Source organism: Panthera tigris, chromosome C1, assembly GCF_018350195.1.
Source record: "Panthera tigris isolate Pti1 chromosome C1, P.tigris_Pti1_mat1.1, whole genome shotgun sequence".
Classification (NCBI taxonomy): Eukaryota; Metazoa; Chordata; class Mammalia; order Carnivora; family Felidae; genus Panthera; species Panthera tigris.
In genome coordinates, this window is record NC_056667.1 from 205,442,344 (window position 1) to 205,455,777 (window position 13,434).

At 41.7% G+C, this 13,434-nt stretch overlaps 1 protein-coding gene across 1 annotated transcript in view; it reads right to left on the reverse strand.

Annotated features, from left to right (window-relative positions):
- Positions 1 to 13,434, reverse strand: part of AP1S3 (adaptor related protein complex 1 subunit sigma 3) — a 59,449-nt gene that overhangs the window by 16,218 nt on the left and 29,797 nt on the right. The window contains exon 2 of the mRNA XM_042995461.1: positions 545 to 723. Within this exon, the coding sequence (XP_042851395.1) occupies positions 545 to 723 (179 nt within the window). The remainder of the gene's footprint in view (positions 1 to 544; positions 724 to 13,434) is intronic.

Genomic DNA, 13,434 nt, shown 5'->3' on the forward strand with positions numbered 1-13,434 from the left:
ACTTAAAAAAAATAAAGCCTGGCTCTACCAACTGCCACTTAGTTACTGTGGCTGAAGACTAATTAATTACTTGCATTCTCTGTGGCTTCAGTTTCCTCATCTGCAAATATGAGTAATAATAACAGCCGTCCATCTCTCTATCACGTTAACCTGCATTTTTTTCCGCAGCATCTGTTATTAACTGAGGTTTTGTTTACCTGACCAATGAGTAAGCTCCAAGAGAGCGGCACTGAGCCCTGCCTGGTAGTTACTGCGCCCACAGCCATTAGAAGGGCTGGAAATACAATAGGTGCCCATAAGCTATTCCTTGAATGTACTTGTATATTAGCCACATGTAGATTAAGTATCTAGAAGCCATCCTGGCACAGGGAGAACCTCTCAACAAATGAGAATTCTTTTTTGTTAGTCTATGGGTATAAATATTTGGGCTCCAGCCTCCAAAACTTTCAGTAAATGATGGAATTGGTGTTGTAATCGAAAACGCTCGGTATTAAACAACCCAAAGCCATAATGAGAAAGACAATTCTCATAAAGTTACTCACACCTTTTATAAACAAGTTTTAGTTCCTTCCAGTCAACAAAACTGCTTGTCCTCTGACCACGAGAGAGAACGATCTGAACAATTTCCCGGGTGATCTTTTTCCTCTCTTTGTCAGGGAGAGTCGTGTACCATTTCTGCAGCCGTAATTTCCCCTGTCGACTGAAAAGCAATATGAAATGTATCTAGAACAAATAAAGCACAGAGAAAAACAGAGCTTTATCAGCTACGTCATTCTACATGGACACTGGAAATTAAATGGCAGGGCTTACAAAGGATGCTAGTTATGAACAAATGAAAAAACTCTCACCAGCGTGAAAACGATCTCATCTGCAAATTACATTTAACCCATTAAAGAATAAAGAAATGGGGACATTAAAAACATGGCTTATTTATATTCGTGGGGAAAGATAGGATTTGTAAAAAGTACTCACTTCTGGAGTCACAAATTTATTACACGGAGAAAAAGATACTGAGGAAGCATGTAACTCTTTTGAGAAAACACAAAATCTTCCTTCCAAGCCAAAAATAAAGTGTTAAAAAATGGCAGAAGAGTTTGCTCTAAAAATTACACCCCAGTTGCCCATCACAACTACAGCAATGCAATGATAGTAGAGAAAAAAAAAAAAAAGGGAGAGAAGGGAAGGAGGATAAAGAGTGAGAAAGAAAGAAAGGGACAACATTGTCTTTTTTTTTTTTAATAAAAATTGTATACATTTAAGGTGTACAACATGATTTTATATCCATGTCTATAGTGAAGTGATTACTATAGTCCAGCTAATCAACATTTCACCTCCTCACATGGTTACCATTTTGTGTGTATGATGACAGACCCTGAAATCTACTCCCTTAGCAAACTCCCAGTATTCAGTCCAGCATTATTAGCTATCGTCGTCATCATGAAGAGCAGATCTCTAGACTTGCTCGTCTTACAGCTGCAACTTTGTACTCTTCAACCAACATCTCGTTTCCTCCGTTTCCCCACCCCTGGTGACCACTGTTCTAGTCTATATGCCTCTATGAGTTTAACTTTTTAGATTCCACATGTAAGTGAGATCATGCAGTATTTCTATTTCTATGCCTGGCTTATTTCATTGAGCAAGGTTCATCCAAGATATCACAAATGACGGGATTTCTTTCTTTTTTTCATAACTGAAAATATTCTATTATTACCCACCCTCCCACACAAACACACATAAACACACACATATATACCACATTTTCTTTATCCATTCATCTATCAATGGACGCTTAGGTTGCTTCCATGTCTTGGTCGTTGTGAATAATGTTGCCATGAACTTGGACTGCAGGTATCCCTTTAAGATACTGACTTAATTTCCTTTGGAAATATACCCAGAAGTGAGATTGCTGGATCATATAGTAGTTCTATTTTTAATTCTTTGAGGAACCTCCATACTGTTTTCCATAATGGCTACACCAGTTTGCATTCCCACCAACAGTGTACAAGGGTTCCCTTTTCTCCACATTTTCACCAACACTGTTATCTTTTGTTTTCTTGAGAACAGTCATTCTAATCAGTGTGGGGTGATCTCCTCTTGTGGTTTTGATTTGTATTTCCCTGATGATTAATGATGTTGAGCATCTTTTCATATACCTGTTAGCCATCTGTGTATCTTCTTTGAAGAAGTATCTGTTCAAGTCCTTTGCCCATTTTTAAATCAGGATATTTATTTTCTTGCTATTGACTTCAGTTTCTTATATTTTTTGGATATTAACCTGTTAACAGATATATGGTTTCCAAATATTTTCTTCCAGTCCTCGGCTGTCTCTTCATTCTGTTGATTGTTTGCTTTGTGGTGAAAAACCTATTTAGTTTAATGTAACCTCATTTGTCTATTTTTGCTTTTGTTGCCCTTGCTTTCGGGGCAATATCCAAAATATCACTGCTCAGACCAATGTCATGAAGCTTTCTCTCTATGCTTTCTTCTAGTAGTTTTACAGTTTTAGATCTTAACATTTAAGTCTTAATCCATTTTGAGTTGATTTTTTTATATTAAATATAATTTATTGTCAAATTTTTTTCCATACAACATGAGTTGATTTTTTAAAATGGAGTGAGATAACGTCCAATTTCATTCTTTTCCACATGGGTAACCAGTTTTCCCAGCATCACTTATCGAGAGATTGTCCTTTTCCCATTGTGTGTTCTTGGCACCTTTGTTGAAGATCAAACTAAGTTTGTTTGGTTTTTTTAAGCTTATTTATTTATTTTGAGAGACATAGAGAGTGTGAGTGGCAGAGGGGTAGAGAGAGAGAGAGAGAGAGAGAGAGAGAGAGAGAGAGAGAGAGAGAGAATCCCAAGCAGGCTCCACATTGTCAGTGCAGAACCCAACAGGGGGCTCAATCCCATGAACCAAGAGATCATGACCTGAGCCAAAATCAAGAGTCAGATGCTCAACCAACTGAACCACCCAAGTGCCCCTCAAACTAAGTCTTACAGATAAGCTCTTTACTCCACTTTGTGGGTAACTTGGCTGAGAGCTTTAGAATCAACCATCTCATGTAACAATTGTCTTTGTCACCACATGTGTTGACCACGTTAGGAAGCAACCCGATCTTGATTTTCAGTGAAGTTTCAAAGTCTGCATTTTAAATAAATGCCCACATTTCAATGAATTTTAAAAGTTTTAAATAACTAGAAAACACCATAACGTGTAGAAATTTACTTTGCTACCTGGGAGGTATAGTCACTATGCTTCCTGGAAATTGTCACATGGTATATAATCTTTATCTGATGGGAGATGACGTTTTCTCAATGTACTGCATGAGAAGAAGTTTAGAATCATAATTTATCATGTTTTTTGCTTTATCCTTTTTTGATAAAATTCATTGTGGAGGTTAATTGTGTCAGGGAGGGAAGAACAATATATACTAGAAACCAAAATTCTTATAATGTTAAAGAATTTTTATAAATAAAATATTCACCTTCTTTTATTGAAGGGGTTTGGCTCTGAATGTCAGGGTATAAGTCATAAAAACTCACTAGGTGGTGATATCTGAGGACCAAAAGAAACCAGGCTCCTTCCCCAGACCCCAGCCTATAGAATTTGAGGTCTTCTTAATAAGGTTATATTCTGTCTTACAAAGAACACATCTCTGAAAACAAGGACTTGAGGGCCACGACATCACAAGTGAGGAGAAAGCAAATTTAAAAGCCCTCCTCATCTAGCAACTTTAAGAAAAATCATCCTCAGGATGTTGGGTGGGAGGATGGGCTAAATGGGCGATGTACATTAAGAAGGGCACTTGTTGGGATGAGCAATGAGTGTTATACGTAAGTGACGTGTCACTAAATTCTATTCCTGAAATCATTATTACACTATATGTTACCTAACTTGGATTTGAATTAAAAAAAAAAAAAAAAAGTCACCCTCAGTCTGGAGTTTTAAATATCTGTTGAGAACACAGCCTTTTCTTTTTTTTTTTTTAATTTTTTTTAATGTTTATTTATTTTTGAGACAGAGACAGAGCATGAATGGGGGAGGGTCAGAGAGAGAGGGAGACACAGAATCTGAAGCAGGCTCCAGGCTCTGAGCTGTCAGCACAGAGCCCGACACGGGGCTTGAACTCACGGACTGCGAGATCATGACCTGAGCCCAAGTCAGACGCTCAACCGACTGAGCCACCCAGGCGCCCCAAACACAGCCTTTTCTATCAACACAGGTATAAATAACTCCATAATGGAACACCGTTACCGTTTTCTAAGAATTAACCTGAGAAAAGATATTTTTACTTCCAAGAAGAGATCATAGTAAAAGTGACATTCTAAAAGGGCAAAGTTGAATGGTGACAGAATCATAAAACCTCAGCATCTTGAGAACAAGACTCAGCTGTGGGTCACCACCAATGGAAAAATCTATTCAATCCAATGTCTAGAAAATGGTCAGACCTTCACTAGAGAAATGAAATCCACACGTTTTGTTAGCGTTCTCTTTGCATTTCCTGTCAGAAAATTCTTTTCCTCCCATCTGTTACCATTTACACCAATTTTCCCTGATTTTTATCCAGAGAGTATATCAAAAGACAATATCACACTATCCCAGGAGTAATAGCTAACCCTTCACATATTTGAAGATGCCTTTTGGTCTACCATAAATCTTTCTCCTTCCAGAAGAAATAAGTCTGGTTTCATGTTGTCTTCATATTGGTTCTATTTGCAGATCTCAAAATCACTCTTGTGATTCCTCCAAGATTTCTCCATAGGCTAAATGTTACTTTTAACTGGGGGCACTCAGATATATGTCCAAAGTTCCAGTGAGAGGCTGGAACTAGGTCTGAGTTTAATTGTGGATTCCCTTCTAGTTCTTCTACGTTGCAACATTCTCTCAAGATTGGGTGCCTGCCTTTGTTTTATCTTTGAGAGAGGAAGAGAGAGAGAGACAGAGAGAGAGAGAGAGAATATGAGCGGAGGAGGGGCAAAGGGAGGGAGAGAAAGAGAGAATCTCAAACAGGCTCCGTGCCCAGCAGAGCCCAACTCAGGGCTCGATCTCATGACTATGAGATGACCTGAGCTGAAATCAAGAGTCAGATGCGGGGCGCCTAGGTAGCTCAGTCGGTTGAGCATCCAACTTTGGCTCAGATCATAACCTCACAGTTTGTGAGTTCAAGCCCCGTGATGGGCTCTGTGCTGACAGCTCAGAGTCTGGAGCCTGCTTCGGATTCTGGATGCTGTGTCTCCCTCTCTCTCTGTCCCTCCCCCGCTCACACTCTGTCTCTTTCTCCTTCAAGAATAAATAAACATTAAATAACTTGAGTCGAATGCCACCCAGGAGCCCCTGCCGGCCTTCTTAAACAAGGATCACCGATGTAGGACAATGAACAAAGAGCAACTCCTTACTCTAACCATGAGTTCAAAGAGAAGGATGATTAGGAACGTGATACACACATCTATAAAGCCCGTATAAAATACAGAAATGCGTTCCAAATTCAAAAGAAGCAACAAATTGATTCAAGTTTATCCCATAATTGCACTGCATAAGGCAGTGTTGAGAGATTTAGTCCTCTCAAGTTCTGCTCTGAAATGAAACATGGCTTGTGTTGCGGTGTCTGGTGTCTATCACACCCCAGAGTTAATGGTCTCGCTTGAGAGAACCGGCAGAATGAGCTGTATGAACTGTGGTGACGCACAAGAGTTCGTCACCTCCCGCAATTAATTTTGTCCAATTTATCAGTCTAGTCATTCAAGGCCTATTTGAATAATAGGCTTCAAGAGGTTAATCAAATACCTTCATTGATTAGCATTAGCTTGAGAGCAGGAAAAAGAGCAGCTGGAAGGCTTTTTTCCAATATTTACAAAGAGCCAACTTACATTTCAGTTAATGTCATAAACAAACTTCATCTGACTTCAGAATACAATACCCAGACATTCCCCTTCCATAATATTGCTGAGACAAAAAGAGTAATGGAGAGGCAGACTGATAATACTCTTTCGGAAAACGCCAACTCCAGAAATAACCACACAATCCAATGAAGTGTGTTGAGCAACGTTGACTTCCTCCATTTGGCCCAAATACCTTGGCGGGTGGCCATTTTGCTTCACCAAGATCTCTCATCCCTACCCCAGAAGCCCTTCTGAGGGGTCTGGTTCTGTCCCAAACGATCCTTTAAATCCAAACATGTCAAGTTAATCCAAGAATGCCCAGTCCTCAGAATGTCCACTAGTATAATCCTCGACCTGATGGAAGATAGCCCGAATTTCTCACTTTGACCCAGAATGCAAACTGCTCTGGGCACTTTCTTAATTTTATTTCTGAAGTATGTCCAGGGAGGCACCATTTGGCCTTTTAAGGATGCGCCAAGCAGACCAGCACCGAACTATTTAGTCTGCTGTTCTGAGCCACTGTTAGCATTTTCCTTCTAGTCGAAGATAAAAGGCGAAAGCATCCGATAGCAGCTTTAGTTCTTAATGTCTTCAAATCTCCCTGCTCCTGACCTGAACCCATGGAGTAGACTCAAAACTAGCTTCTAAGGAGAGAGGTCTCCAGGAGCCTCCTCTGGAGGCTCCGGAGCCTTCCTACCTCCGACACCGTTACCCCAGGCTAGCCTGTATTTCAGGATCTGAGCTGCAAATATAAATACACAGAATACGCTCCTTTCCTCCCATTCCATCAACTTGATAGGCCCTCTGGTGCCCTGTATCCCATGATGCCTCACTTAAACAACACTATTGCTAGAGTCCTTGCCTCCTTAGCCTCATTCCCAACTTCGGCAGCCACTCTACAAACTCCTAGCCCAGATCAGCTCATCCACTCTCCTCTCTGCTTCCCTGCTGAAGCATCAGGCACTCCCGATCATAGAAAAATCAGAGGACTTTGCAGACTGGTACTACTTTAGATGTAGGAAGGTCCGGCTCAGTGAACTCCCCAGTGTTATTTGGGAACTCTCCATCCACCTCTTCCTATAAAGGGTTGCTAGGCAACTCCCCCTTCCATTTCTCAAGGGGGTTATTGCAAGTCACCGTAATGCCCCTCCTATTCCCTACTTCCACAATTACTCCCTGACTCTGGGAAGATAAAAGTCGAGAGGATAAAAACCATTCTGCAGGGTTTCCTTAGCTCTCCCGCCCCCAACACACCTGTATACTCACATGCACAAACTCGGTCACCCCCCACCCCTGCCAACTTATTTTCTCCCTGGGTCAGGGGACACGACATCATCTTCTGCCCTGGCTTTCAACCCTCACCGATGTCTTCAGGAGTGTGGATCCGTCATTCTGACACTGGCCCTCCCTTCTGAGACACGTTACACGTAGATATTGAGTAATTCCAAGTTCCCTCTCATGTTTAAAAAAAAAAAGCAGTGATCCTCAGGGCACCTGGGTAGCTCAGTCGGTTAAGTGTCCAACTTCGGCTCAGGTCATGATCTCACAGTTCGTGGGTTCGAGCCCCGCGTGGGGCTCTGTGCTGACAGCTCAGGGCCCGGAGCCTGCTTTTGGATTCTGTGTCACCCTGTCTCTGCCGCTCCCCCTCCCCCCACCACCTTTCTCTCTCTCAAAAATAAATAAACATTACCAAAAAAAATTAAAAACACAGTGGTCCACTCTGGAATCCCAACCTGGACTCAGCAGTCAGTGTCAAGAGTCCAGAAAGCGCCCATACCTTCTGGCCCAATAAGCCTGCTGTTTAAATCTATATTAAGGATGTGCCTTAAAATGCAGATAAGTATTTAGGCCCTAATGCTTACTGTAGTTCTTTATAGAAAAACACACATACATACAAAACAAATACAACTATAAACTACCTAAATTAGCAATAATAGAGAAATTTTTAAGTGGTATTTGTTAAATGATTTCAGTAAGTGAGACTGTCTATAGTACAATGTCAAGCTTAAAAAAGGAATATAAGATAGTACATGAAGTATTATAGCAACAATCTCAAACTATACTCACATAGAAATTATATAAAGACACTAAATGGTTCATAGTGTTTATCCTGGAAGAGTGGAATTCTAAATGCTGTTTTCTACTTTGTACTCGCCTGGAATTTCCCAAATTCATACGCGTGATTTTATAATTAGAAAAAAAAATGCATAATGAAAAGAATATTAGCAAATTCAATAAAAATCAGTCAGCATTCTATCTGGCGGCCAAACACTACGTAAATGTCAAGGTGCTTGCAACAAATACAACTATACCTCAAGGAGACCGTACTCTACTCAAGAGACCCTGCAGTACTATGTAATCAGACAAGTGGGGCTCACAGCTGGTGTCCTGGCCACACAACTATACAAGCATAAGGACAAGGGCGGTAGGGAAGGAATATGCAAAATGATCATTGTTGCCATACTGACATGGGGGGCCCTGATAGCTATTTTTCTCTAATTTCAAAACAATGCTATTTAATTCTGACAACGAAATGAAGAAAGGGAGAGGGAGCAAAAGTGGACCTACAGGTTAGGCTTTACTCACATGAATGAGAGTATTGCTTTTACGACAGGCTAACAAACTCAATGGACCACAATCAGCATTTGTTTTATGTATGTATGTATGTATGTATGTTAAATGTAATTATCGGCAAGTTAGCTAACATACAGTGTATACAGTGTGCCCTTGGCTTTGGGAATATATTCCCATGATTCCTCACATACAACACCCAGTGCTCACCCCAACAAATGTCCTCCTCAAGGCCCGTCACCCATTTTCCCATTCCCCCTGCCCCCCTCATCAACCCTCAGTTTGTTCTCTGTATTTAAGAGTCTCTTAATACAAAGGTTTGCCTCCATCTTTGTTTGAACTCTTCCCCCCCGCCCTTCTTTTCCACAATGGTCTTCTGTTAAGTTTCTCAAATTCCACATATGAGTGAAAACATATGATGTCTGTCTTTCTCTGAGTGACTTATTTCACTTAGCATAATAGCTTCCAGTTCCATCCACACTGTTGCAAATGGCCAGATTTCATTCTTTCTCATTGCCGAGTAATATTCCATTGTATATATAAACCACATCTTCTTTATCCATTCATCAGTTGATGGACATTTGGACTCTTTCCAAACTTTGGCTATTGTTGAAAGTGCTGCTATAAACATTGGGGTACATGTGCCCCAATGAATCGGCACTCCTGTATCCTTTGGATAAATTCCTGGTAGTGCTATTGCTGGGTCATACGGTAGGTCTATTTTTAATTTTTTTAGGAACCTCCAGACTGTTTTCCAGAGTGGCTGCACCAGTTTGCATTCCCACCAACAGTGCAAGAGGGCTCCCGTTTCTCCACATCCTCGCCAGCATCTGTTGTTTCCTAAGTTGTTCATTTTAGCCACTCTGACCAGTGTGAGGTGGCATCTCACTGTGGTTCTGATTTGTATTTCCCCTGATGATGCGTGATGTTGAGCATCTTTTCATGTGTCTGTTCACCATCTGGATGTCTTCTTTGGAGAAGTGTCTATTCATGTCTTCTGCCCATTTCTTCACTGGATTATTTGTTTTTCAGGTGTTGAGTTTGGTAAGTTCTTTATAGATTTTGGATACTAACCCTTTATACGATGCCATTTGCAAATAACTTCTCCCATTCCATCGGTTGCCTTTTACTTTTGTTGCTTGTTTCCTTTGCTGTACAGAAGCTTTTGATCTTGATGAGGTCCCAATAGTTCATTTTTGCTTTTGTTTCCCTTGCCTTAGGAGACATGTCAGGCAAGAAATTGCTGCGGCTGAGGTCAAAGAGGTTGTTTGTTGCCTGTTTTCTCCTCTGGGTTTTGATGGTTTCCTGTCTCACACTTAGGCCTTTCATCAATTTTGAGTTTATTTTTGTGTCTGGTGTAAGAAAGTGGTCCGGTTTCATCTTCTGCATGTCGCTGTCCAGTTCTCCCAGCACCATTTGCTAAAGAGACTGTCTTTTTTTTCCACTGGATACTCTGTCCTGCTTTGTCAAAGATTAGTTGGCCATACATTTGTGGGTCCAATTCCAGGTTCTCTATTCTATTCCACCGGCCTATGTGTCTCTTTTTGTGCCAATACCATACTGTCTTGATGATTACAGCTTTGTAGTACTGGTTAAGGTCCAGGACCATGATAATTCCAGTTTTGGTTTCCTTTTCGACATTACTTTGGCTATTTGGGGTCTTTTGCGGTTGTTTGTGGGGTCTTTAGGATTATTTGTTCCCAATTAGCATATTTTTAATGAAAAAGGACAGAACAGAGCATAGCAGAGCAACCACATATCTTAAAGGTATGTGGTTCAAGAAACTTGTTCTTATTGTGTATACTTATACTGAGTAGTCGTGTAAAGTACATTTCTTGCTATTGGTTGTGGCTAAAAGAGGGACAGGAGGAGAAGGAGGAGGAAGAGGAAGAAATGGAGGAGGAGACAAATACAAAGACACTGAGCCTAGTGAAAAGGTTGTCCACTGAAGGTAAAAACATAAGGAAAAAATATTTTTATGCGAGGCTAGTCAGTAAGGGAATGTTAACATAAAAATAGCCCTTTATTCAGCATTAATATTTTAAGCTCTTAGAGAATGCGGGGTACCAGAAACAATACTCACATACAAATATTTTTTTCCCCCATGGGAATGCAAGCTGGTGCAGCCACTCTGGAAGGAGGTTCCTCAAAAAACTAAAAATAGAACTACCCTACACCCCAGCAATTGCACTACTAGGAATTTATCCGTGGGAGACAGGTGTGCTGTTTCGAAGGGATACATGCACCCCCATGTTTATAGCAGCACTATTGACAATAGCCAAAGTATGGAAAGAGCCCAAATGTCCATGGATGGATGAATGGGTCAAGAAGATGTGGGATATACATACAATGGAGTGTCACTTGGCAATCAGAAAGAATGAAACCTTGCCATTTGCAACTACGCGGATGAAACTGGAGGGTATTATGCTAAGTGAAATCAGTCAGCCAGAGAAAGACAAAAATCACATGTCTTCACTCCTATGAGGACTTTAAGAGACAAAACAGATGAACATAAGGGAAGGCAAACAAAAATAATATAAAAACAGGGAGGGGGACAAAACAGAAGAGACTCAAACATATGGAGAACAAACTGAGGGTTACGGGAGGGGTCGTGGGAGGGGGGATGGGCCAAATGGGGAAGGGGCACTGGGGAATCTACTCCTGGAATCATTGTTGCACTAGATGCTAACTAATTTGGATATAAATTTTAAAAAATAAAATTATTTTAAAAAATGAAAATTAAAAAAAAATTTTCTTTTCCCCAAATATGAGAAGCAGCCATTTGGAGTGGATCTCTGGGTGTAGCAACCATGATATCGCAGACAGTGAGAAAGCCGACTTTCGATAAGAGCAGCATAAGGTCAAATAACTAAGTCCGCTTGTGACAACAGGAAGATGCCCTCTTTGGAGTAGGAGTGAACTCAAACTTCTTTTTTCTTAATGCAGACAAACTAAAACAGCAAGTGAAATGGAGGGAAATGCCTCACTCAGCCGTGGGTGTGACTCTGCCCTTAGAACAAATAGAAAAAGAAAGTAAACCACTGGACACAGTAAGAAAGCAAGGAGAAAAGATCAGTTGGCAGGTTTCTTCCCGAATTATGTCCAGTTCCATTCTGTGCCCATAACAGGGACTCAATACCTATCGGTGGGACTGTTGGATTTTGAGAAATGGCAACTAGTCCTGTAGTAATATTCTGAGAACTGAGTTTTCTTAAGGCTTAGAGAACATCATGGCTTTCTCGAGCGGACCTTTTAAAAGCCTGGGGTTTCATGGGGCATCGTAAGTTTACAACTGGAATCACTCTTCTCCAGATGCAATACATGCGTCTAGGATTTGTATCTTCCAGGAGTTCTGGCAGCTTTTCCCGACTGGTTTAGTAGTCCTCTGGTCCAAAGAGCTTAACAGCATCCACAAACAGAGAGATCCAGCTACTGTTCTAGATCGATTATAACCGTGTTACACACAACGGGTCTGGGCACTCATTCCTTCAGAGCTGCCGCCTCTGAAGCATCAGAGGGGCTTCTGGAAGGTGGGACGGGACATCCACGGTTTCTTTACCAGCCCCATGCGTTCCCCTCCTCAAAAGGGCTCCAGCCACACACAGCTCCCTCTTCTAGAAGCCCAGCAATCTTCTCTCTCTCTCCACAAAGGTCATTTGCTTAGCTCTTTCGTGAGGTGCCCTTTTTACAGATTTTACCAGCACACCCTGAGCGGCAATAAGATTTTCTAGACTACGCTTTCCCAAAAGCTACATCGTGCTTTCAGGATAAAGGTTCACTGACAATCTGTCAGTCCTCCAGCTTAGTGACCCTTTGGAAATTTGTTACATGCTAGAAATTAAAACTGTACTTTTTTTTAAGTATATTTATTTATTTAGAGAGAGAGAGAGAAAGAGAGACCGCATGCATGCAAGTGGGGGAGTAGCAGAGAGAGAGGGAGAGAGAGAATCCCAGGCAGAGAATTCGTGCTGAGAGCACAGAGCCCAACATGGGGTTCGATCTCACAAACCACGAGATCTTGACCTGAGTCGAAATCAAGCATCAGACACTTAACCGACTGAGCTACCTGGGCACCCCAAAATTTTACTTCTTTAAAACTTGTTGGGGCACCTGGGTGGCTTGGTCATTGAGCGTCTGACTTTGGCTCAAGTCATGATCTCGTGGTCATGGGTTCAAGCCCCGCACGGGGCTCTCGGCTGTCAGCACAGAGCCCGCTTCAGATCCTCTCTCCCCCTCTCTCTCTGCCCCTCCCTCACTCATCCCCTCCCCCTCTCTCTCTCTCCCTCTCTCAAAAATAAGTAAACATCTAAAAAATAAATAAATAAAACTTGTGACCTGTCATCCAACCAAAACCATGTGTCTCAGCCACTGTTGCGGATCACATCCTACGTATGCTGTGCATTTACCGCTTGGCCAGCCCAAATTTGATTAAGGGCATTTATCACCAGACCGAGCCTCCGGGGGCTGCCATTGCAGTGATAACACACGTATCAAGCCCAGTGCAGAGTCTAGCACAGAGTAAACTCTCAATAAGTCTTGCTATTGCCAATAAATCACCCAGGAGTCAGCTCTACCCACTGATGCTGCCATTGGTTTTCACTGGGGCCAAAAATTCTCTGCTCCCTCCTTTACAATCACTGCTACCCCGTCTGTTTTCCCTCCTCGGTCCCTGCGTTGATATGGAGAGTCTCTGCCAGGCACCCACAAAGGCATTCTGCTGATTCCTGGCGTCATGATAAACCATCCAGTTTCTAGCTGACTTGCTACCTAGTCTCCTTAATTAACCTGCCTAATGCTTAATCGTGAGTCTGCCCCAAAGACAGCCCAAACTTGCATGTAAATCCTTCAGAGCTCCTTTCTTTCTGGAGACCGATGGTCTTCTGATCGTGTATCTACCCATTCTCTCCCAAGTTCTCTGTGAGGTGTTTACTTAAGGGCTCCCCATTTCTTCGTGTGTGTGTGTGTGTGTGTGTGTGTGTCTCCA